The sequence below is a fragment of the Aquarana catesbeiana genome, linkage group LG04 (assembly GCF_042186555.1).
Source record: "Aquarana catesbeiana isolate 2022-GZ linkage group LG04, ASM4218655v1, whole genome shotgun sequence".
Classification (NCBI taxonomy): domain Eukaryota; kingdom Metazoa; phylum Chordata; class Amphibia; order Anura; family Ranidae; genus Aquarana; species Aquarana catesbeiana.
The window spans coordinates 165,862,678-165,889,181 of record NC_133327.1 but is presented as its reverse complement, the minus strand read 5'-3'; the positions used below and the strand labels follow the sequence as shown (position 1 = coordinate 165,889,181).

The following is a 26,504-nucleotide window of genomic DNA, read 5'->3' as shown; positions in this document are numbered from 1 at the left end:
AGAGGACTCCAGTGGCAACCTGTGAAGCTCTGGTGATCTCCATGAACAAGAGGGTTAAGGCAGTGCTGGAAAATAATGGTGGCCGAACAAAATATTGAAACTTTGGGCCCAATTTGGACATTTTCACTTAGGGGTGTATTCACTTTTGTTGCCAGTGGTTTAGACATTAATGACTGTATGTTGACTTATTTTAAGGGGTCAGCAAATTTACACTGTTATACAAGCTATACACTCACTACTTTACATTGTAGCAAAGTGTCATTTCTTCAGAGTTGTCACATATATATATATATATAAGATATAATAAAATATTTACAAAAATGTGAGGGGTGTACTCACATTTGTGAGATACTGTAAATATATATATAATTGTTACATATCTGGGTGTGGATCCCCTACTTACATCAGGGTCCCCAGAGCCCCCCTCATGACATCAGGGTCCCCAGAGATCCTCCCTACTTACATCAGGGTCCCCAGAGAGCCTCCCCTACATCAGGGTCCCCAGAGAGCCTCCCCTTACATCAGGGTCCCCAGAGAGCCTCCCCTTACATCAGGGTCCCCAGAGAGCCTCCCCCTACATCTAGGTCCCCAGAAAGCCTCCCCTTACATCAGGGTCCCCAGAGAGCCTCCATACTTACATCAGAATCCCTAGAGAGCCTCCCCTTACATCAGGGTCCCCAAAAAGCTTCCTCTTACATCAGGGTCCCCAGAGAGCCTCCCCTTACATCAGGGTCACCAGAGAGCCTCTCTACTTACATTAGGGTCCCCAGAGAGCCTCCCCTTACATCAGGGTCCCCAGTGAGCCTCCCCTTACACCAGGGACCCCAGAGAGCCTCCCTACTTACAATAGGGTTCCCAGAGCCCCCCTCATTACATCAGGGTCCCCAGAGAGCCCCTCCTTACACCGGGGTCCCCAGAGAGCCCCTCCTTACATCAAGGTCCCCAGAAAGCCCCTCCTTACATCAGGGTCCCCAGAGAGCCCCCCCTTACATCAAGATCCCTTAAGGTCCCCAGAGAGCCCCTCCTTACATCAGGGTCCCCAGAGAGTCCCTCCTTACATCAGAGTCCCTAGAGAGCCCCCCCTTCACATTAAGGTCCCCAAAAAGCTGCCCCTTACATCAGGGTCCCCAGGGAGCCTCCCCTTACATTGGGGTCACCAGAGAGCCTCCCTGCTTACATCAGGGTCCCCAGAGAGCCTCCCCGTACATCAGGGTCTCCAGAGAGCCTCCCCTTACATCAGGGTCCCCAGAGAGCCTCCCCTTACATCAGGGTCCCCAGAGAGCCTCCCCTTACATCAGGGTCCCCAGAGAGCCTCCCCTTACACCAGGGACCCCAGAGAGCCTCCCTACTTACAGTAGGGTTCCCAGAGCCCCCCTCATTACATGAGGGTCCCCAGAAAGCCCCTCCTTACACCAGGGTCCCCAGAGAGCCCCTCCTTACATCAAGGTCCCCAAAAAGCCCCTCCTTACATCAGGGTCCCCAGAGAGCCCCCCTTACATCAAGGTCCCCAGAGAGCCCCTTCTTACATCAAGGTCCCTGGAAAGCCCCTCCTTACATCAGGGTCCCCAGAGAGCCCCCCCTTACATCAAGGTCCCCAGAGAGCCCCTCTTACATCAGGGTCCCCAAATAGCCCCTTACATCAGGGTCCCCAGAGAGCACCCCTTACATTAAGGTCCCTTAAGGTCCCCAGAGAGCCCCTCCTTACATCAGGATCCCCAGAGAGCCCCTCCTTACATCAGGGTCCCCAGAGAGCCTCCCCTTACATCAGGGTCACAAGAGAGCCTCCCTACTTACATCATGGTCCCCAAAGAGCCTCCCCTTACATCAGGGTCCCCAGAGAGCCTCCCAACATACATTAGGGTCCCCAGAGCCCCCCTCATTACATCAGGGTCCCCAGAGAGCCCCTCCTTACATCAGGGTCCCCAGAGAGCCCCTCCTCACATCAAGGTCCCCAGCGAGCTCCCCCTTACTTTAAGGTCCCTTAAGGTCCCCAGAGATCCCCCTTACATCAAGGTCCCCAGAGAGCCCCTCCTTACATCAAGGTCCCCAGAGAGCCCCCCTTACATTAAGGTCCCTTAAGGTCCCCAGAGAGCCCCTCCTTACATCAGGGTCCTCAGAGAGCCCCTCATTTCATCAGGGTCCCCAGAGAGCCCCCCTTACATTAAGGTCCCTTAAGGTCCCCAGAGAGCCCCTCCTTACATCAGGATCCCCAGAGGGCCCCTCCATACATCAGGGTCCCCAGAGAGCCCCTCTTACTTCAGTGTCCCCAGAGAGCCTCCCCTTACATCAGGGTCACCAGAGAGCCTCCCTACTTACATCAGGGTCCCCAGAGAGCCTCCCTACTTACATCAGGGTCCCCAGAGAGCCTCCCCTTACATAAGGGTCCCCAGAGAGCCTCCACTTACACCAGGGTCCCCAGAGAGCCTCCCTCCTTACATCAGGGTCCCCAGAGCCCCCCATTACATCAGGGTCCCCAGAGAGCCCCTCCTTACATCAGGGTCCCCAGAGAGCCCCCCTTACATTAAGGTCCCTTAAGGTCCCCAGAGAGCCCCTCCTTACATCAGGATCCCCAGAGAACCCCTCCTTACATCAGGGTCCCTAGAGAGCCCCTCTTACATCAGTGTCCCCAGAGAGCCTCCCCTTACATCAGGGTCACCAGAGAGCCTCCCTACTTGCATCAGGGTCCCCAGAGAGCCTCCCCTTACATCAGGGTCCCCAGAGAGCCTCCCCTTACATAAGGGTCCTCAGAGAGCCTCCACTTACACCAGGGTCCCCAGAGAGCCTCCCTCCTTACATCAGGGTCCCCAGAGCTCCCCCATTATATCAGGGTCACCAGAGAGCCCCTCCTTATATCAGGGTCCCCAGAGAGCCCCTCCTTACATCAAGGTCCCCAGAGAGCCCCTCCTTACATCAGGGTCCCCAGAGAGCCCCCCCTTACATTAAGGTCCCCAAAGAGCCCCCCTTACATCAAGGTGCCCAGAGAGCCCCGCCCTACATCAGGGTCCCCAGAGAGCCCCTCCCTACTTACATCAGGGTCCCCAGAGAGCGTCCCCTTACATCAGGGTCCCCAGAGAGCCTCCCCTTACATCAGGGTCCCCAGAGAGCCTCCGCTTATGCCAGGGTCCCCAGAGAGCCTCCCTACTTACATTAGGGTCCCCAGAGCCCCCTCATTACATCAGGGTCCCCAGAGAGCCCCTCCTTATATCAGGGTCCCCAGAGAGCCCCTCCTTACATTAGGGTCCCCAGAGAGCCGCCCTTACATCAAGATCCCCAGAAAACCCCTCCTTACATCAAGGTCCCCAGAAAACCCCTCCTTACATCAAGGTCCCCAGAAAGCCCCTCCTTACATCAGGGTCCCCAGAGAGTCCCTCCTTACATCAGAGTCCCTAGAGAGCCCCCCCCTTCACATTAAGGTCCCCAAAAAGCTGCCCCTTACATCAGGGTCCCCAGGGAGCCTCCCCTTACATTGGGGTCACCAGAGAGCCTCCCTGCTTACATCAGGGTCCCCAGAGAGCCTCCCCGTACATCAGGGTCTCCAGAGAGCCTCCCCTTACATCAGGGTCCCCAGAGAGCCTCCCCTTACATCAGGGTCCCCAGAGAGCCTCCCCTTACATCAGGGTCCCCAGAGAGCCTCCCCTTACACCAGGGACCCCAGAGAGCCTCCCTACTTACAGTAGGGTTCCCAGAGCCCCCCTCATTACATGAGGGTCCCCAGAAAGCCCCTCCTTACACCAGGGTCCCCAGAGAGCCCCTCCTTACATCAAGGTCCCCAAAAAGCCCCTCCTTACATCAGGGTCCCCAGAGAGCCCCCCTTACATCAAGGTCCCCAGAGAGCCCCTTCTTACATCAAGGTCCCTGGAAAGCCCCTCCTTACATCAGGGTCCCCAGAGAGCCCCCCCTTACATCAAGGTCCCCAGAGAGCCCCTCTTACATCAGGGTCCCCAAATAGCCCCTTACATCAGGGTCCCCAGAGAGCACCCCTTACATTAAGGTCCCTTAAGGTCCCCAGAGAGCCCCTCCTTACATCAGGATCCCCAGAGAGCCCCTCCTTACATCAGGGTCCCCAGAGAGCCTCCCCTTACATCAGGGTCACAAGAGAGCCTCCCTACTTACATCATGGTCCCCAAAGAGCCTCCCCTTACATCAGGGTCCCCAGAGAGCCTCCCAACATACATTAGGGTCCCCAGAGCCCCCCTCATTACATCAGGGTCCCCAGAGAGCCCCTCCTTACATCAGGGTCCCCAGAGAGCCCCTCCTCACATCAAGGTCCCCAGCGAGCTCCCCCTTACTTTAAGGTCCCTTAAGGTCCCCAGAGATCCCCCTTACATCAAGGTCCCCAGAGAGCCCCTCCTTACATCAAGGTCCCCAGAGAGCCCCCCTTACATTAAGGTCCCTTAAGGTCCCCAGAGAGCCCCTCCTTACATCAGGGTCCTCAGAGAGCCCCTCATTTCATCAGGGTCCCCAGAGAGCCCCCCTTACATTAAGGTCCCTTAAGGTCCCCAGAGAGCCCCTCCTTACATCAGGATCCCCAGAGGGCCCCTCCATACATCAGGGTCCCCAGAGAGCCCCTCTTACTTCAGTGTCCCCAGAGAGCCTCCCCTTACATCAGGGTCACCAGAGAGCCTCCCTACTTACATCAGGGTCCCCAGAGAGCCTCCCTACTTACATCAGGGTCCCCAGAGAGCCTCCCCTTACATAAGGGTCCCCAGAGAGCCTCCACTTACACCAGGGTCCCCAGAGAGCCTCCCTCCTTACATCAGGGTCCCCAGAGCCCCCCATTACATCAGGGTCCCCAGAGAGCCCCTCCTTACATCAGGGTCCCCAGAGAGCCCCCCTTACATTAAGGTCCCTTAAGGTCCCCAGAGAGCCCCTCCTTACATCAGGATCCCCAGAGAACCCCTCCTTACATCAGGGTCCCCAGAGAGCCCCTCTTACATCAGTGTCCCCAGAGAGCCTCCCCTTACATCAGGGTCACCAGAGAGCCTCCCTACTTGCATCAGGGTCCCCAGAGAGCCTCCCCTTACATCAGGGTCCCCAGAGAGCCTCCCCTTACATAAGGGTCCTCAGAGAGCCTCCACTTACACCAGGGTCCCCAGAGAGCCTCCCTCCTTACATCAGGGTCCCCAGAGCTCCCCCATTATATCAGGGTCACCAGAGAGCCCCTCCTTATATCAGGGTCCCCAGAGAGCCCCTCCTTACATCAAGGTCCCCAGAGAGCCCCTCCTTACATCAGGGTCCCCAGAGAGCCCCCCCTTACATTAAGGTCCCCAAAGAGCCCCCCTTACATCAAGGTGCCCAGAGAGCCCCGCCCTACATCAGGGTCCCCAGAGAGCCCCTCCCTACTTACATCAGGGTCCCCAGAGAGCGTCCCCTTACATCAGGGTCCCCAGAGAGCCTCCCCTTACATCAGGGTCCCCAGAGAGCCTCCGCTTATGCCAGGGTCCCCAGAGAGCCTCCCTACTTACATTAGGGTCCCCAGAGCCCCCTCATTACATCAGGGTCCCCAGAGAGCCCCTCCTTATATCAGGGTCCCCAGAGAGCCCCTCCTTACATTAGGGTCCCCAGAGAGCCGCCCTTACATCAAGATCCCCAGAAAACCCCTCCTTACATCAAGGTCCCCAGAAAACCCCTCCTTACATCAAGGTCCCCAGAAAGCCCCTCCTTATATCAGGGTCCCTGGAGAGCCCACCCTTACATTAAGGTCCCTTAAGGTCCCCAGAGAGCCCCTCCTTACATCAGTGTCCCCAGAGAGCGCCTCCTTTCATCAGGGTCCCCAGAGAGCCCCTCTTACATCAGTGTCCCCAGAGAGCCTCCCCTTACATCAGAGTCACCAGAGAGCCTCCCTCCTTTCATCAGGGTCCCCAGAAAGCCCCTCTTACATCAGTGTCCCCAAAGAGCCCCCCTTACATCAGTGTCCCCCAGAGAGCCCCCCTTACGTCAATGTCCCCAGAGGGCCCCTCCTTAAATCAGGGTCCCCAGAGAGCCCCCCTTACATCAACGTTCCCAGAGAACCCCTCCTTACATCAAGGTCCCCAAAGAGCCCCTCTTACATCAGGGTCCCCAGAGAGCCCTTCCTTACATCAGGGTCCCCAGAGAGCCCCCCTTACATCAACGTCCCCAGAGAACCCCTCCTTACATCAAGGTCCCCAAAGAACCCCCCCTTACATCAAGGTCCCCAGAGAGACCCTCTTACATCAGGGTCCCCAGAGAGCCCTTCCTTACATCAGGGTCCCCAGGGAGCCCCCTTTACATCAGTGTCCCCAGAGAGCCGCCCTTTACATCAATGTCCCCAGAGGGCCTCTTCTTTATGTCAGGGTCCCAAGAGAGCCCCCCTTACATCAGGGTCACAAGAGAGCCTCCCTACTTGCATCAGGGTCCCCAGAGAGCCTCTCCTTACATCAGGGTCCGCAGAGAGCCTCCCCTTACACGAGGATCCCCAGAGGGCCTCCCTACTTACATTAGGGTCCCCAGAGCCCCCCTCATTACATCAGGGTCCCCAGAGAGCCCCTCCTTACATCAGGGTCCCCAGAGAGCCCCCCCTTACATCAAGATCCCCAGAGAGCCTCCCTACTTACATTAGGGTCCCCAGAGCCCCCCTCATTACATCGGGGTCCCCAGAAATCCCCTCTTACATCAGTGTCCCCAGAGAGCCCCCCTTACATCAGTGTCCCCCAGAGAGCCCCCCCTTACATCAATGTCCCCAGAGAGCCCCCCCTACATCAAGGTCCCCAGAGAACCGAGAACCCCTCCTTACATCAAGGTCCCCAGAGAACCACTCTTTACATCAAGGTCCCCAGAGAGCCCCCCTTACATCAAGGTCCCCAGAGAGCCCTTCCTTACATCAGGGTCCCCAGAGAGCCCCCTTTACATCAGTGTCCCCAGAGAGTTCCTCCTTACATCAGTGTCCCCAGAGGGCCCCTTCTTTACACCTGGGTCCCAAGAGAGCCCCCCTTACATCAGGGTCACAAGACAGCCTCCCTACTTACATCAGGGTCCCCAGGGAGCCTCCCCTTACATCAGGGTCCCCAGAGGGCCTCCCCTTACACCAGGATCCCCAGAGAGCCTCCCTACTTACATTAGGGTCCCCAGAGCCCCCCTCATTACATCAGGGTCCCCAGAGAGCCCCTCCTTACATCAGGGTCCCCAGAGAGCCCCTCCTCACATCAGGGTCCCCAGAGAGCCCCTCCTTACATCAGGGTCCCCAGAGAGCCCCCCCTTACATCAAGGTCCCCAGAGAGCCTCCCTACTTACATTAGGGTCCCCAGAGCCCCCCTCATTACATCAGGGTCCCCAGAAAGCCCCTCTTACATCAGTGTCCCCAGAGAGCCCCCCTTACATCATTGTCCCCCAGAGAGCCCCTGCCTTACATCAATGTCCCCAGAGGGCCCCTCCTTACACCAGGGTCCCCAGAGAGCCCTCCTTACATCAAGGTCCCCAGAGAACCCCTCCTTACATCAAGGTCCCCAGAGAACCACTCCTTACATGAAGGTCCCCAAAGAGCCCCCCCTTACATCAAGGTCCCCAGAGAACCCCTCCTTACATCAAGGTCCCCAGAGAGCCCCCCCCTTAAATCAAGGTCCCCAGAGAGCCCTTCCTTACATCAGGGTCCCCAGAGAGCCCCCTTTACATCAGTGTCCCCAGAGAGCCCCCCTTACATCAGTGTCCCCAGAGGGCCCCTTCTTTACATCAGGGTCCCAAGAGAGCCCCCCCCCACATCAGGGTCACAAGACAGCCTCCCTACTTACATTAGTGTCCCCAGAGAGCCTCCCCTTACATCAGGGTCCCCAGAGAGCCTCCCCTTACACCAGGATCCCCAGAGAGCCTCCCTACTTACATTAGGGTCCCCAGAGCCCCCCTCATTACATCAGGGTCCCCAGAGAGCCCCTCCTTACATCAGGGTCCCCAGAGAGCCCTTCTTACATCAAGGTCCCAAAGAGTCCCTCCTTACATCAGGGTCCCCAGAGAGCCCCCTTTACATCAGTGTCCCCAGAGAGACCCCCCTTTAAATCAGTGTCCCCAGAGGGCCCCTTCCTTACATCAGGGTCCCCAGAGAGCCCCTCCTTACATCAGGGTCCCAAGAGAGCCCCTCCTTACACTAGGGTCCCCAGAGAGCCCCTCCTTACATCAGGGTCCCCAGAGAGCCCCCCTTACATCAAGGTCCCCAGAGAGCCCCTCCTTACATCAGGGTCCCCAGGGAGCCCCTCCTTACATCAGGGTCCCCAGAGAGCCCCTCCTTACATCAGGGTCCCCAGAGAGCCCCTCCTTACATCAGGGTCCCCAGAGAGCCCCCCCCCTTACATCAAGGTCCCCAGAGAGCCTCCCTACTTACATTAGGGTCCCCAGAGCCCCCCTCATTACATCAGGGTTCCCAGAAAGCCCCTCTTACATCAGTGTCCCCAGAGAGCCCCCCTTACATCAGTGTCCCCCAGAGAGCCCCTGCCTTACATCAATGTCCCCAGAGGGCCCCTCCTTACATAAGGGTCCCCAGAGAGCCCCCCTTACATCAAGGTCCCCAGAGAACCTCTCCTTACATCAAGGTCCCCAGAGAACCACTCCTTACATCAAGGTCCCCAAAGAGCCCCCCTTACATCAAGGTCCCCAGAGAGCCCTTCCTTACATCAGGGTCCCCAGAGAGCCCCCTTTACATCAGTGTCCCCAGAGAGCCCCCCTTACATCAGTGTCCCCAGAGGGCCCCTTCTTTACATCAGGGTCCCAAGAGAGCCCCCCTTACATCAGGGTCACAAGACAGCCTCCCTACTTACATCAGGGTCCCCAGAGAGCCTCCCCTTACATCAGGGTCCCCAGAGAGCCTCCCCTTACACCAGGATCCCCAGAGAGCCTCCCTACTTACATTAGGGTCCCCAGAGCCCCCCTCATTACATCAGGGTCCCCAGAGAGCCACTCCTTACATCAGGGTCCCCAGAGAGCCCCTTCTTACATCAAGGTCCCAAAGAGTCCCTCCTTACATCAGGGTCCCCAGAGAGCCCCCTTTACATCAGTGTCCCCAGAGAGACCCCCCTTAAATCAGTGTCCCCAGAGGGCCCCTTCCTTACATCAGGGTCCCAAGAGAGCCCCCCCTTACATTAGCGTTCCCAGAGAGTCTCCCCTTACATCAGGGTCCCCAGAGAGCCTCCCCTTACACCAGGATCCCCAGAGAGCCTCCCTACTTACATTAGGGTCCCCAGAGCCCCCCTCATTACATCAGGGTCCCCAGAGAGCCCCTCCTTACATCAGGGTCCCCAGAGAGTCCTTCTTACATCAAGGTCCCAAAGAGTCCCTCCTTACATCAGGGTCCCCAGAGATCCCCCTTTACATCAGTGTCCCCAGAGAGACCCCCCTTTAAATCAGTGTCCCCAGAGGGCCCCTTCCTTACATCAGGGTCCCCAGAGAGCCCCTCCTTACATCAAGGTCCCAAAGAGTCCCTCCTTACATCAGGGTCCCCAGAGAGCCCCCTTTACATCAGTGTCCCCAGAGAGACCCCCCTTTAAATCAGTGTCCCCAGAGGGCCCCTTCCTTACATCAGGGTCCCCAGAGAGCCCCTCCTTACATCAGGGTCCCCAGAGAGCCCCTCCTTACATCAGGGTCCCCAGAGAGCCCCCCCCCTTACATCAAGGTCCCCAGAGAGCCTCCCTACTTACATTAGGGTCCCCAGAGCCCCCCTTACATCAGTGTCCCCCAGAGAGCCCCCCCTTACATCAGGGTCCCCAGAAAGCCCCTCTTACATCAGTGTCCCCAGAGAGCCCCCCTTACATCAGTGTCCCCCAGAGAGCCCCTGCCTTACATCAGGGTCCCCAGAGAGCCCCTCCTTACATCAGGGTCCCCAGAGAGCCCCCCCTTACATCAAGGTCCCCAGAGAGCCCCTTCCTTACATCAGGGTCCCCAGAGAGCCCCTCCTTACATCAGGGTCCCCAGAGAGCCCCCCCTTACATCAAGGTCCCCAGAGAGCCCCTTCCTTACATCAGGGTCCCCAGAGAGCCCCTCCTTACATCAGGGTCCCCAGAGAGCCCCTCCTTACATCAGGGTCCCCAGAGAGCCCCCCCTTACATCAAGGTCCCCAGAGAGCCTCCCTACTTACATTAGGGTCCCCAGAGCCCCCCTTACATCAGTGTCCCCCAGAGAGCCCCCCCTTACATCAGGGTCCCCAGAAAGCCCCTCTTACATCAGGGTCCCCAGAGAGGCCCTCCTTACATCAGGGTCCCCAGAGAGCCCCTCCTTACATCAGGGTCCCCAGAGAGCCCCTCCTTACATCAGGGTCCCCAGAGAGCCCCCCTTACATCAAGGTCCCCAGAGAGCCCCCCTCCTTACATCAGGGTCCCCAGAGAGCCCCTCCTTACATCAGGGTCCCCAGAGAGGCCCCCCCTTACATCAGGGTCCCCAGAAAGCCCCTCTTACATCAGTGTCCCCAGAGAGCCCCCCTTACATCAGTGTCCCCCAGAGAGCCCCTGCCTTACATCAATGTCCCCAGAGGGCCCCTCCTTACATCAGGGTCCCCAGAGAGCCCCCCTTACATCAAGGTCCCCAGAGAACCCCTCCTTACATCAAGGTCCCCAAAGAGCCCCCCCTTACATCAAGGTCCCCAGAGAGCCCTTCCTTACATCAGGGTCCCCAGAGAGCCCCCTTTACATCAGTGTCCCCAGAGAGCCCCCCTTACATCAGTGTCCCCAGAGGGCCCCTTCTTTACATCAGGGTCCCAAGAGAGCCCCCCTTACATCAGGGTCACAAGACAGCCTCCCTACTTACATCAGGGTCCCCAGAGAGCCTCCCCTTACATCAGTGTCCCCAGAGAGACCCCCCTTTAAATCAGTGTCCCCAGAGGGCCCCTTCTTTACATCAGGGTCCCCAGAGAGCCCCTCCTTACATCAGGGTCCCCAGAGAGCCCCTCCTTACATCAGGGTCCCCAGAGAGCCCCCCCTTACATCAAGGTCCCCAGAGAGCCTCCCTACTTACATTAGGGTTCCCAGAGCCCCCCTCATTACATCAGGGTCCCCAGAAAGCCCCTTTTACATCAGTGTCCCCAGAGAGTCCCTGCCTTACATCAATGTCCCCAGAGGGCCCCTCCTTACATCAGGGTCCCCAGAGAGCCCCCCTTACATCAAGGTCCCCAGAGAACCCCTCCTTACATCAAGGTTCCCAGAGAACCATTCCTTACATCAAGGTCCCCAAAGAGCTCCCCCTTACATCATGGTCCCCAGAGAGCCCTTCCTTACATCAGTGTCCCCAGAGGGCCCCTTCTTTACACCAGGGTCCCAAGAGAGCCCCCCCTTACATCAGGGTCACAAGACAGCCTCCCTACTTACATCAGGGTCCCCAGAGAGCCTCCCCTTAAATCAGGGTCCCCAGAGAGCCTCCCCTTACACCAGGATCCCCAGAGAGCCTCCCTACTTACATTAGGGTCCCCAGAGCCCCCCTCATTGCATCAGGGTCCCCAGAGAGCCACTCCTTACATCAGGGTCCCCAGAGAGCCCCTTCTTACATCAAGGTCCCAAAGAGTCCCTCCTTACATCAGGGTCCCTAGAGAGCCCCCTTTACATCAGTGTCCCCAGAGAGACCCCCCTTAAATCAGTGTCCCCAGAGGGCCCCTTCCTTACATCAGGGTCCCAAGAGAGCCCCCCCTTACATTAGTGTCCCCAGAGAGCCCCCCTTACATTAGTGTCCCCAGAGAGCCCCCCTTACATTAGTGTCCCCAGAGAGCCCCCCTTACATTAGTGTCCCCAGAGAGCCCCCCCTTACATTAGTGTCCCCAGAGAGCCCCCCCTTACATTAGTATCCCCAGAGAGGCCCACCCTTACATTAGTGTCCCCAGCGAGCCCACCCCCTTAGATTAGTGTCCCCAGAGAGCCCTTCCTTACATAAAGGTCTTAGAGAGCCCCTCCTTATATCAGGGTCCCCAGAGAGACCCCCCCCCTACATCAGTGTCCCCAGAGGGCCCCTTTCTTACATCAGGGTCCCAAGAGAGCCCCTCCTTACATTAGTGTCCCCAGAGAGCCCCCCCTTACATTAGTGTCCCCAGAGAGCCCCCCAATACATTAGTGTCCCTAGAGAGCCCCCCCGTACATTAGTGTCCCTAGAGAGCCCCCCCTTACATTAGTGTCCCCAGAGAGCCCCCCTTACATTAGTGTCCCTAGAGAACCCCCCCTTACATTAGTGTCCCCAGAGAGGCTCCCCCTTACATTAGTGTTCCCAGAGAGCCCCCCCTTACATTAGTATCCCCAGAGAGCCTCCCTTACATTAGTGTCCCTAAAGAGCCCCCCTTACATTAGTGTCCCCAGAGAGCCCCCCTTACAATAGTGTCCCCAGGAAGCCCCCCCTTACATTAGTGTCCCCAGAGAGCCCCCCTTACATTAGTGTCCCCAGAGGGCCCCCCTTACATTAGTGTCCTCAAAGAGCCCCCTTTACATTAGTGTCCCCAGAGGACCCCCCTCTTACATTAGTGTCCCCAGAGGGCCCCCCTCTTACATCAGGGTCCCGAGACTGCCCCCGTGTACCTGGCTGGTACCTGGGCTGGAGAGGTGGGAGGCGACGATCGGCAGCTCTATAGTGTCCATGGATGGTGGGACCTCCATGAGGCTAGTAGTTCTCTTCCCCAGTGTATACAGTGGAGAGGGGAGAAGCCTCTGACCGAGCATGTATCAGTAACAGTGTACAGAGCCGACTCACTTGTACACTGAAGAGTAAAACTGCTAGATGCTCGGGTCAGTGGCTCCTCCCCTCTCCACTGTGTAGACTCAGGAAGAGAACTACAAGCCCCAGGGAGATCCCACCTCCCACAGGCAACAGAGCTGCCGATCGTTACCTCCCACCTCCGCTCATTTCATTCTAAATGGACAGCCAGAGGTGCAGGGGGAGATGCGGGGTCTTGGGGCCCCCCACAGCGGCAGAACGGAACGTGCGACTGCAGTGACCCCTATAGTTCCGCCACTGCGATGATTTCTGCACATGCAGATATAGTGAATATCTCCTAAATGGTGCAAGTTTAGGAGATATTCACAGTACCTACAGGTAAGCCTTATAGGCTTACCTGTAGGTTAAAGTGGTAGTAAAGGGTTTACAACCACTTTAATAGGCACACAATAGCCAGGCACATGGTAATTCACAGGCACTCAAGTCAAAGAACAGATCGTACATGTCTTTTTGCTGTTTATTTTGCTAAAAGAACTGGGAATGGTTTGAGGGTGAGCCTTGGGATACTCCAAAACTAGTAACCAACTGTAGTTGAGGACACTAAAGTTGTTCTGCTCCTTTAGAGTGAAAACCACCCTCTTTAATGTGGAGGATGAACTGATTCCAAACAGCAACTCCTTAGCAGGAGTAAGGGTGGATTTTATTTAAATCAAGTTGATTTAAATCATGATTTAATTCACCAGTAAAAGAGCTTGATTTAAATCAACTCGATTTAAATCATAGTTTTTAAAGAGCAACTGTCATCTCTGTCTCGCAGCGGCTCCTCCTCTGACCTGTTGTTGACTCACCGATAGTCCCATTCACTTTAATAGGATGGCTGATGATGCAGCAGTGACACAACAAGGTGAGGGACGTGGCGGCAGCAGGTGAGTGGATGCCCGCTAACAGGTGATGGATCTGAAATGACAGGTGCTCTTTAAATGTAAGGAATTATTCTTGCTGGTAGTTAGAATCTTTAATATTTGCAAACTAAATTAAGGTTTCCTATTTAGAATAATAAGCTGTTAGGTTAGTAAAACAGCGATATTAGAGCCGATTCAATCATACAATTTGTAGTGTGCATAGATTTGCAAAACAACGGGATAAAGGAATATTCCTGAACTTTGGTTTATCTCATGGTTACTGTAAAATTGTGTGAATGCATCAATGCAGAGCATGCTATCTCAGCTTGCAGAGCTTGGATTAATTGAATGAGTTTACCAAAAATTTAAATATTGCAGAATATACAGGCTCATGCTACATAACTAAGCTCCATTTAATGCTGAATAAACTAAATTATTAATGTATCCTAAATAGAAAATTATCTTTAGATAGATTTTTACTCCAAAAGCATTTCATTAAAATAAATTTGATAAAAATCAAAAAAATCAGATTTTTTTTTTCAAATCCTTGATTTATATCCACCATGGCAGGAGTAAAGTCCTGGATGTACTGTGAAAAAGCTCTCCCGAATAAAGAAAAGATTAGTCTTTAACCACTTGCATACCAGGCACTTTCCCCTCTTCCTGCCCTGGACAATTTTTAGCTTTCAGCACTTTGAATGACAATTGCGCGATCATGCAACACTGTACCCAAACTAAATTTTTATCATTTCCTTCCCACAAATAGAGCTTTCTTTTGGTGGTATTTGATCACCTCTACAGTTTTTATTTTTTGCACTATAAACAAGAAAAACTGACAGTTTAAAAAAAAAACTGATGGGCACCAATAGGCAGCACTGATGGGTACTTATAGGCGGCACTGATGGGCACTGATAGGTGGCACTGGATAGGCAGCACTGATGAGGAGCTATTGACAGGCATTACTGAGTGGCACTTCGATGGGGCACTGACAGGCATTACTGATGGGGCACTGAGTGGCACTTTTTGGGCACTGATTGACACTATTGTGGGCACTGATCGGCACTGTTATGGGCACTGACAGGCGTTTATTATGGGGACAGGCTGGCAGGTGTTGGACACTGATTTGCAGCTGATGATCACCTTTTGATAGGGGCTGTGCTGATAATCAATGTGCTGATTATCAGCACAGACCCCCCCTCCGATCGGCGGCTCTCCCTGTCAGCATGAACCGAGGATTGCTGTTTACCGGCACTTCCTGGTTCACGCGATGATCAGCTGTGATTGGTCACAGCTCATCATGTTGTAAGAAGACTCTGTCAGAGGCTTCCTACCATGATCGGAGTTGCGCGCGCTGGCTGTGTTATCCTGGGCACGTCATATGATGTCCGGTCAGGATATCACAACCACTTTGCTGCCGTCATTCTGCTATATGGCGGGAGGCAAGTGGTTACAGACCAAAAAGGCTGGTGCTCACTGTGCCCTGAATACTGTGTTGCCACCTGCAGTATCCGTCAGCTTCTTTACTTAATTGCCTGTGTCCTGGATCCTCAGATGAGCTTACTGCAGAAGCCCGCCAGCCCAAGAAGGAGCAGCTGATCTTTTAGGGATGCCTCAGCCCTCATGCCTCTTACTCAACCAGGAACAAGAGGAAGCTGTTCCAGGCCCCAGCCTCTTTATACCCCTCTCAGCCCTTGCTGGTCACTCACTGACCAGGGATTGGCTGAAGAGGCATGAATATGTAGGCCAGGGTCAAAGGTTTTCAGGCCACTTTATCCCACAGCTCAGTGGGATGAAAAGGAAAGTAGCAAACCTGCATGTAGGCAGCTGTGGTGCATGGCAGCCTAGTTGGCTGCAAGAGGTAGTGGGTTAGCAAGTGTATATTCTCACTTTTCAGCCTATTTGATATGTTTATGTGTATATATGTTCAGAGCTGTTTGGCCTCTATAATTGTCTCCAGCATCATTTTGGAGAAGCCTGGTGTCCTAATAGGACAAGCAAATCTCGGGAGATTTGGTCGCCATTTTTGGGTGGATGCTTTATATAAGAAATCCAGTCATGTTTTAGTGCAGTTCAAGTGTGTGCATAGACAGGAAGAGGGAACCTGCTTATCAGGGGAAGTTAGGAGAAGATAGGGAGAGTGTTCCGGCCTGTGAGGGATAGCTCAGGGTTCCTATGGAGTCCTGCATCAGCAATCCTGGTCGGATGAAAGACTTCCCATATCAGATGCTTATATCCATCTGCTGAAGGAATACCGCTTTTACCGGGTAACGTGTGTGAATATCAGCCTCTACAGATACGCATTGTGTGCTTGGGTTTATACTGTGTCAGTCAGTGGAAAGTGCCTATAGTGCTGACGAATACAACTACCGCTTACATCAGAAGTGACTGTGCTGTGTATCTGTGCCTCCATGCTTGGAGTGAAACTACTTGCATTACTGCTGTAAATACTCTTTCTACTACCGTCTCTCTGGTAATAAACATTGCCTGGTTTATAAAGTCAGTACGTGTGATTCCCTCTGTGAAGCCGCTACACCCTACACCCGATTACATGCACCCGCAGAACCCAGAACAGACTAACTATAACTGCTCTTCTTGGTTACAAGAAGGTCAAAACTAAGTTTACCTAAAACTAGTAACCTACTAAGGGGTGCTACACTTGTAGTATCATATAAACAGTTGTAGCTATATTAAAATTACATTTATAATACTGTGGGAAATATATTAATTGAAAAAAACAAGACATTGAATTACATTTTTTTCAACAGGTTTTGCTACCAAAGATCAAAATGGTCAATCTAGTGCTTCCCATGTGGCTCCAGGGGGCAATGTAACATACAGATGGACTGTACCAGAGAGTGTGGCTCCCACAAAGGATGACCCGGACTGCATAGCATGGCTTTATTTTTCATCAGTGGATCCAGTCAAAGACACCTACTCTGGTCTTGTGGGTCCTCTGTTAGTGTGTAAAACATTAACTGACACTGATCAGGTAAATCCTGCTCCTTCTTTCTTTAAAGCAATGGTTCTCAGCTCCTGTCCTCAGGACCCACCAGCAGGCCAGGTTTGCAAGATAACTGAATACATCACAGGTGATATAATTTGCTGCTCAGTGATTGCAGTATTCTAGTCTACATCTCCCCAAGGTAATATTTAAAATCTGGCCTGTTAGTGGGTCCTGAGGACAGGCATTGAGAACCACTGCTTTAATGCAAGCTCTTCATGGATGAATAGGATTTTGAACGAACATTCTCAGGAAAAGTCTTAGGAAAATTAATATGAAAATTCTCAGAACATTTAAAGTGTTACTAAACCCACAACAGTAATCAGCCTGTATATGCAGATCTACCAGAACACCCAGATCCTTCTCCACCATTGATTCCCCCAGTTGTTCTCCGACTAGTATATATGATGCATGCATATTCTTAGCCTCCAAGTGCAGAGAGGTTTTTTTTTTGTTTTTTTTTGGGAGACTGCATGTGATCAGCACAGGGCCAATCAGTACTGTCCAGGCAGGGTCAAGGGTCATGTACCCTCATAGGGCAGTCAGAGGAGAATGAAAACTCCTCCTAACAAGCTTTAACCAGTGCTTGGCCAGATACTGATAGAAGTCACAAGACTGCTACATACTGCTGATGAGAAAAAGGTATTTAGCAGTTTAGATTTACTAAAATAATTGTATTTCCATGTTCTGTGTATTGTGGGAGACCAGATATAGTGAATGCTGGATCCTGGGTTTAGTAAAACTTTAAAGGAGTTGTGAAGGCAGAAGGTTTTTTACAAACCTTCTTTGTGTAGCAGCCCCCCCCCAGCACCCCCCAATTACCTACCTGAGTTCCTTCTCTCTCCAGCAGTGTTCATGATCCCCTCAGCCATCCAGTACACTCCTCCTGATTGGCTGAGACAGAGCAGCGGCACTATTGGCTCTCACAGCTGTCAATCAAAGTCAGTCAGCCAATCAGGGGACAGAGGGGGCAGGGCCAGGTTGGGCTCCGTGTCTGAATGGATACACTGAGCACTGACTCGGCTTGGGTGACAACCTGTAGCAAGCTGCTGGCTGAGGGGCACTTAAAGGAGGGAGTGGCTAGGAGCAGCAAAGAGGGACCTGAGTAGAGGAGGATCTGGGCTGCTCTGTGGAAAACCAACTGTACAGAGGAGGTAAGTATAACAGGTTTGTTTTTGTTTTTTTTTAAAGCGAGCCTTTACAATCATTTTAAATGTCATTTGAAAGATCTTGCTTGCTTTTAAATATTTATTTTGGAACGGATGGACTTTAATGAACGAACACCACATACACTTATAAATTAAAATTTCCATCCTGCTGCTTTGAATTCTCCTGTCACTAAAGTCGAAAATTAACGTCAATTTGACCCACTAACGATTAGAAAAACAAACTTTCTAAGAACATTCTTTTCTTAAGAATTTTTGTTCAAAATTCAACCCATCTATGCATGATGCAAAAGTTGAACCCCCCCATTACCACCCGCAACTTCCATTGCACGCCAAGATACTCCCACTGTGTCAAGATACTCTAAGTGGATATTATTTTAGACCTTTATTTACATATTGAAAGGGTAATTCAAATGAATTGGGAAGGTATTTCAAAATGTGGACAGTTTCTTCAAAATCTTTTGAATGCCCTGGATCGGGGGGGTGGCAACCTTAGAGAGGTGGAGATCTACCTGAGCAACGTGAAAGAGTTCAAAGATCACTGGAGTTAGGCAAACTTTAAGAAAAAAAAAAGAAATGAATTGGCAAGGAATAACTAAATAGTAGGGAAAACGATATAAAGCTATTACATTTTTTTTTAAACAAATGTACTGCAAAATTATAAACTTACACTACCTTAAAAGCAGGAAGTGTCAGTCAATAGAGCAGTATGTATTGACAGGGCAGTCAGTGAGCAGTATGTAGTGATAGGGCAGTCAGTGAGCGGTATGTAGTGACAGGGCAGTCAATGAGCGGTATGTAGTGACAGGGAACTCAGTGAGCGGTATGTAGTGACAGGGAAGTCAGTGAGTGGTATGTAGTAATAGAGCAGTCAGTCAGCAGTATAGTGGCAGGTTGGGGTGGTATAGTGGCAGATTAGGGTAGTATAGGGTGGTAAAGTGGCAGGTTAGAGTAGTATAGTGGCATGTTAGGGTAGTATAGGGCAGTATAGTGTCAGGTTAGAGTAGTATAGTGGCAGATTAGGGCGGTATAGTGTCAGGTTAGAGTAGTATAGTGACAGGTTAGGGTGGTATAGTGGCAGGTTGTGGTGATATAGTGACAGGTTGTGGTAGTATAGTAGCAGGTTGGGGTAGTATAGGGCAGGTTGGGGTGTTATAGAGAAGTTTAGCGTGGTATAGGGCAAGTAAGGGTGGTATAGGGAAGTGGCAGGTTAGGGTAGTATAGTGGCAGGTTGGGGTGGTCTAGGGCAGGTTAGGGTGGTCTAGGGCAGGTTGGGGTGGTAAAGGGCAGGTTACATACATAGTTAGTCAGGTTGAAAAAAGACACAAGTCCATCCAGTCCAACCATAAAAAAAACAAAAAAAACAAAAAAACAATATACCCAATACTATACCCACAGTTGATCCAGAGGAAGGCAAAAAACCCCAGCAGAGCATGCTCCAATTTGCTACAGCAGGGGAAAAAATTCCTTCCTGATCCCAGAGAGGCAATCGGATTATCCCTGGATCAACTTTACCTATAAATGTCAGTACCCAGTTATATTATGTACATTTAGGAAAGTATCCAGGCCTTTCTTAAAGCAATCTACTGAGCTGGCCAGAACCACCTCTGGAGGGAGTCTATTCCACATTTTCACAGCTCTTACTGTGAAGAAACCTTTCCGTATTTGGAGATGAAATCTCTTTTCCTCCAGTCGTAAAGAGTGCCCCCTTGTCCTCTGTGTTGACCGTAAAGTGAATAACTCAACACCAAGTTCACTATATGGACCCCTTATATATTTAAACATGTTGATCATATCCCCCCTTATTCTCCTCTTCTCAAGAGTGAACAAATTCAGTTCCTCTAATCTTTCCTCATAGCTGAGCTCCCCCATGCCTCTTATCAGTTTGGTTGCCCTTCTCTGCACTTTCTCCAGTTCCCCGATATCTTTTTTGAGAACTGGTGCCCAAAACTGAACTGCATATTCCAGATGAGGTCTTACTAATGATTTGAACAGGGGCAAAATGATATCTCTCTCTCTGGAGTCCATACCTCTCTTAATACAAGAAAGAACTTTGCTCGCTTTGGAAACCGCAGCTTGGCATTGCATGCTATTATTGAGCTTATGATCTACCAAAACCCCCAGATCCTTCTCCACTACGGATTCCCCCAGTTGTACTCCCCCTAGAATGTATGATGCATGCATATTCTTAGCCCCCAAGTGCATAATTTTACATTTCTCAACATTAAACCTCATCTGCCACATAGTCGCCCAATTAGACAGTGCATTGAGGTCGGCTTGTAAATTGGAGACATCCTGTAAGGACGTTATTCCACTGCATAGCTTGGTGTCATCTGCAAAGACAGAAATGTTACTTTTGATCCCAGACCCAATATAATTTATAAAGATATTAAAGAGTAAGGGTCCCAGCACTGAACCTTGGGGTACACCACTGATAACCTTAGACCATTCAGAGTAAGAATCATTAACCACTACTCTCTGAATTCTGTCTTTTAGCCAGTTTTCTATCCATTTACAAACTGATATTTCCAACCCTGTAGACTTTAGCTTACACATGAGCCGTGTGTGCGGAACTGTATCGAACGCTTTTGCAAAATCCAAGTAAACCACGTCCACAGCCACCCCTCTGTCCAAGGTTTTACTTACCTCTTCATAAAAAGAAATCAGGTTTGTCTGACAACTTCTGTCTTTCATGAATCCATGCTGTCTGTTGCTTAAAATGTTTTTTTCCAGCAAGAACTCGTCTATGTGGTCTTTTATTAAACGCTCCAGTATCTTCCCGACTATAGAAGTTAAACTAACAGGTCTATAGTTACTTGGTAAAGACTTTGATCCCTTTTTAAATATAGGCACCACGTTCGCCCTGCGCCAATCCAGTGGTACCATTGCTGTCATTAATGAGTCCCTAAAAATTAGATACAATGGCTTTGAAATTACAGAGCTCAATTCTTTTAGGATCCGTGGGTGGATGCCATCAGGTCCAGGTGCTTTATCCACTTTTATTCTGTCTAAATATTTCTGGACCATATCCCTTTTGAGCCATTGTGGATAATTGGGGGCTGTGTCAATACCACCCCCATTATGGACATGAGCTTCCCCATGCTCTTTTGTATACACAGAGCTGAAGAAAGTATTTAATAAATTAGCCTTCTCCTTGTCCCCAGTCACCCACTCTAGATTATTTTGTAAAGGGCCTACATGCTCAGACATGACCTTTTTACTATTAATATATTTGAAGAATTTTTTGGGGTTTGTCCTACTATTTTTTGCGATCTGTCGTTCATTTTGAATTTTTGCACCCTTGATTTCCTTTTTACATATTCTGTTAAATTCTTTGTAGCATTTAAACAACTCTAGTGTTCCTTCATTTTTATATTTTTTAAAAGCTCTTTTCTTATTGTTTATAGCTTTTCTAACTTTGACCGTGAGCCACATAGGTTTTCTTTTTAGCCTTTTAAACTTATTGCCCATGGGAATATACTTTGCAGTGAGGTCCCAAACAGTCTTTTTGAAGAATTCCCATTTCTGTTCTGTGTTTATCGCTGCCAATATTCCCTCCCAGTCTAAGTCCTCGAGAGCAGCCCTCATCCTTGGAAAATTTGCTCTCTTGAAGTTAAGTGTTTTTATCTTTCCCTTATGTATTTCTTGTTTACAGCTAACATCAAATGAAATCATGTTATGGTCACTGCTACCCAGGTGTTCCTTTATCTGCACATTAGTAATAAGCTCTGCATGGTTTGAGATTACCAGGTCCAACAGAGCTTCATTCCTAGTTGGGGCCTCCATAAACTGGACCATAAAATTGTCCTGTACTAGGTTTATAAATTTTTGCCCTTTAACTGTCCCAGCAGTGCCATTACTCCAGTCAATTTCTGGGTAGTTAAAATCTCCCATTATTATCACTGTCCCAGCCCTTGCAGCCCTTTCCATCTGTGCAAGGAGCTGAGTCTTGGGGTGGTATAGGATAGGTTAGGGTGGTCTAGAGCAGGTTAGGGTGGTATAGGGCAGGTTGGGTGGTTTAGGGCGGGTTGGGGTGGTATAGGGCAAATTGGGATGGTTTAGGGCGGGTTGGGGTGGTCTAGGTCAGGTTGGGGTGGTATAACGGCAGGCTAGGGCTGTATGTAGTAACAATGTGCTCGGTAACTTACTGCATGGCTGGTAATTAAAACTCCCATGGCTGCTGTGTTCTCTCCTCTGTCTCCTCCTTCAGCTGCAGGATCAGCCTGTGAACGAGTCTTTGGGAGGAGTGAAGGAGGTAGCCACACCCACAGCTCCGCCCACCAACTCCGGCTGCCTCCGAATTGAAGATCCCCGGGGGACAACCGAAAATGGATGACAGGGCCCCCACACACACCGCTGCCCCCACCCCCACACACCGCTGGGCCCCCTGCCAACCCGATGGCTAAGCAGGACAAATTTGCAAAGCTAAAAGCACAAGGAAAGTGCAGGGTCACCGGGAAGTGCCTGCTCATTAAATCGGCCCTGTAAACCCCTCCGGGATGCTCAGCGTGAGTCAGTCCTATAGGAGAGTGCCTGATAGGCTGCTGGGGGAGGGGGGGAATCTCTGTATGCAGTGATGTGCTTCTCTGAAGATCTCCCAGGGCAAGGGATAGGGAGGGTTAAGCACAGTGCTGTTCTCTTGAAAGGTTTGCTACATGTGGCAGTCTCTCTCCCCTTGTCCCCCGGGTGTGCTGATGTACTCACTCTGTCCACTTTGCTCCCTGCTGCTTCTTAGCCATAATGCTGTCAGGATCTTCATAAGCCAGCCTGAGCCCATCCTGGAGGCAGAACCCCCCCCCCGACCCAGGGGTCCCCTCTAGGCCACAGACAGACTTCTCAGTACCCCATCTTCCACCTGACTCCCCTGCTGGCATGGCTCCACCATATTTAAGGGCTGACTCAGCCACCCTGCAAGGACATTCTGCCCTGGGATTGGCCAAGTTTCCTCAAGTATGCAGATCAGTCCTCCTGGCCTCTGCCAACTAACTTCTAGAAGTTTCTCCAAACCTCCAGATCCGGGGGGGGGGGGGGGTACCAGAGACCTGCCTCCTAGAGTCATTCAGCCTGACTTGCAGTAAACCCTGACCTAATTTCAGACTCACAAACTAACCATAAGTCATAACATAAATTTGTCTGCACTAACACTAGTAGCACACTAGAGGGTGCTACACTATTCTCAGCCAACATCTATCAAAATCTGAAATATCAGTGTTTGTCAATTGCACATATGTATGTTCTCTACTTGGGTGTATCGCAGGAGGGTCAATTCTTCAAAAGGACCTCACTGTTAAGGTGCCCAAACAAAATTCTATACTGCTTCCTACTGCATTATAAAGAATACCACTCTTTTCCTGTCCAAAAAGAGTCTAAGATCAGGAATAACATCCTTTAACCCACAAATTCCCAACACTTGTTGGAGATGCAAATCCTCCCCAAGTGACCTATTTCATGTATTCTGGTCATGCTCTGCCCTTAAGAAATACTGGGAAAATGTTTTCCACTTACTATCACAAATAACCCGCACCAAGATCCATCCACTACCGGCACTTGCAATTTTAAACCTAAATATAGAAGAAATACACCCTACATTCAGACTAGTAATTACACACATTCTACTGGCGGCCAGACTTATATTGCTAGACAATGGAAATCCGACAATCCCCCGACATTAACCCAAGTTGTCGACATAGTGGCCCTACACTGCAGTTATGAGATCACAACTGCAGAGTACACAGGCCATGCAGCAAAAGCACAGAAAAACTGGCAACCATGGACTGATTGGACTAAAACTGCACACCCCACATAATAGCACAACACCTTAGATTTCACTTTCTTGACCGAGCAATATTTGCAACTCTACTGGGAGACATTTGCATTTAAATCAAATAGTTCTTAATAGATAAGTACAGTGAACATGTTTGAATATGCGGACAGGCCTCTCCGCTTTAAGGGCACTAAAGATCCCACATGGGGTGCCCCTCCAGCGGAATGGACTGAATATACTCATTAATACCCTCACCAACGCATGTTTACTACTGGTTACATTTGAACACTGTTTGTGGACTTATGTTTATATCTTATATTGTTTATGTTTATATCATAAATTGTTTACAAAAACGTTGTTGCACGACGTACAATCCCAAATTGTACTTTGTATTTCCTATGCAAAATCAATAAAAATTATAAACTGAAAAAAAAGAGTCTAAGATCAGGGATAAGCTGACTTTCCTTTTCTACCTTTTGCAGACAGGTGCAGATAATGATTTTATAGTGATGCCTACTGTATTTGATGAGAACCAAAGCTGGTACATTCACAGTAACATCAATCAATTTACAGGCAACCCAGAGTCAGTGGATGTGGAAGATCCTGATTTCCAAGAGGCTAATACAAAACATTGTAAGTTTAGATCTTATCAGATTCTTTCCAAAATTAAAGTAAAATAGTCATACAGTGTATCTGCGCTATGGTTCACACCAGATGCAGTCCAGTGAATTTTTAATCTGCATCAAAAATGCATGTGCATTCCATGTATTCCAATGGCCCTAGTTCACACCAGTGCAATGTAGTCCAATGCAGTCAGTAGAACCTGCTGCATGTTTTCTGCATGGAACACGTATGCAACATAACAAAAGGCTTAAAAAAAAGACACTGGAACACACATGTCTCAAATTGAGATGAAAGAAAAGGCAAGGGAAGGGAGGTGAAACGTGGTCTGCAAGTCTTCAAATGAGCAGAAATTGCCATTTCGAAAGACCTGCCTTAAGTGAGTGATGCCCCATCTCTTCCACCTCCCAGTGCAAGACAGTTTCTTCATTTCTCCCTATGCAGAGTTGCCCCATAGTGAACTGTAGTCTGTAAAACCTGTAGCGCCCTGTAAAATGCGCACCTATAGCCAAAGTTTTTGGATCAGAGAGTAGGTAGGATAAGTCCTATTCGAGGTGGCAAAGCAAGGGGCTTCCAGACCCCCTGGTTTATTCTGAACCTTCATATGATGTCTCATGAGGGAGTGCGCAGAAGGGAACAGTGAGCTAGTGGCGTTAGGTCCACCTGCAAAGGTCCCATCCATTAATCTTGTATGGAATTATGCCATATCCATGCTTAGATTGACCTCTAGGCTTTGAGGTCCAAGCTTCTGCTTAGCCTTGGCTTCAGTTGTGGTGGCGGTGGTTCACTTTGATGGTCACAGAAGTCTTACTCATGAAATTTCAATGAAACAAGGTGATGCAGTTGCATCTTTGGATTTCCTTTCAACAAACATCATGAAGGATTCTATTTTATGCTGTGGAAGAGTTTTATCACTTTTGTTGTTTATTTGGACTTTTTTGAGTCTCACTAATATTGCTGGACTTTTATATATAAGGTAAGTCATTTACAAAAAGTTTTTATTAGTTATCAATGAAATTATATATATATATCTCAATAGCAGTATGTGTGTGTTCTGGAGCCCCATTGCCATTTTTGCATTTTCACAAATATATATATATATATATATATATATATATATATATATATATATATATATATATATATATATTCCTACAAAAAATAATATTTCTTGATTTAGAAGTGGCATGTCCTCATAAAACCTCACTTCAATTCAGATCCACAAGGCCATACAAGCTCCCATTCCTTTGTGTTGAAATGCACCAGTCCTGTGTACCAAGACTTCCTGACACTTGTCCTGCACTGCATGTTTCAGTAAAGCCGCGTACACACGGGCGGACTTTTCGACCGGACTGGTCTGACGGACTTTCCGATGGACTTTCAACGGACTTTTGACGGACTTCCCACTGACTTATTAACGAACGGACTTGCCTACACACGATCACACCAAAGTCCGACGGATTCATACGTGATGACGTACACCGGACTAAAATAAGGAAGTTGATAGCCAGTAGACAATAGCTGCCCTAGCGTCAGTTTTTGTCCGTCGGACTAGCAAATAGACAAGCGGATTTCTGGGTCCGGCGGAGTTACGATGTAAAGATTTGAAGCATGTTCCAAATCTACAGTCCGTCAGATTTTCGACTGGAAAAGTCAGCTGAAGGTCCAATGAAGCCCACACATGATCGGATCATCCACCGGACTCGGTCCGTCGGACCAGTCCGGTCGAAAAGGCAGACCGTATGTACGCTGCATAAGAGCAACTAAGCAACCTATTGATCATTTAGCAACTCTGATACTCAGTGGGAGGAGCAGTCAGATAATGGTTCTACTACCTGGTGCTGGACTTTCACCCCTACCTGCCCTTCAGTGCCTCCAGCATGCTGGAGTGGAGATGGAGGGGATCTGATACCTATGGGGGGTGGAGGGGATCAGATACCTGGGGAGAGTGAATCTTCAGCCTAAAGGTGAGTGTCCAATAGAAGGGTGGATATGATATTTTACCTAATGAGAGTGTTCTATAGAATGGATGAAGGGAATCTGCAGGCTAATGTGTGAGTGTCTATGAGGGGGTTGGGAGGATCTGCTACTTGGGGTTAGTGTTCTATAGAGGGGATGAGAAGGATCCTCTGTCTGAAGGGTGAGTGATAGGTAGTTGGAGGGGAACTCTCTCTAGGGTAAGTGTCTTATGGAAAGGATGGAGGGGGATCTGCTACCTGAAGTGTGAGCATCCTATAGAGGAGGAATGAAGGGAATCTGCTCTCGGTTGTAAATGCCCTATGGATAAGGATGGGGATTTGTTACAGTCTGCCACTGATCACTAATGCTAGGGGTAGGGGGAGGATGTGATTGTTACAGCCTGCTATTGATTACTAAGGCTGGTAGGGGAAATATTGTGCCAGCAAGCCAGCCAGCCACTGACCACCAAT

At 50.3% G+C, this 26,504-nt stretch overlaps 1 protein-coding gene across 1 annotated transcript in view; it reads left to right on the top strand.

The window, feature by feature from the left end:
* The window catches only part of LOC141139611 (ceruloplasmin-like), a 281,017-nt gene that overhangs the window by 173,371 nt on the left and 81,142 nt on the right, over positions 1-26,504 (top strand). The window contains exons 9-10 of the mRNA XM_073625912.1: positions 16,289-16,512; positions 23,937-24,087. Of these exons, the coding sequence (XP_073482013.1) occupies positions 16,289-16,512; positions 23,937-24,087 (375 nt within the window). The remainder of the gene's footprint in view (positions 1-16,288; positions 16,513-23,936; positions 24,088-26,504) is intronic.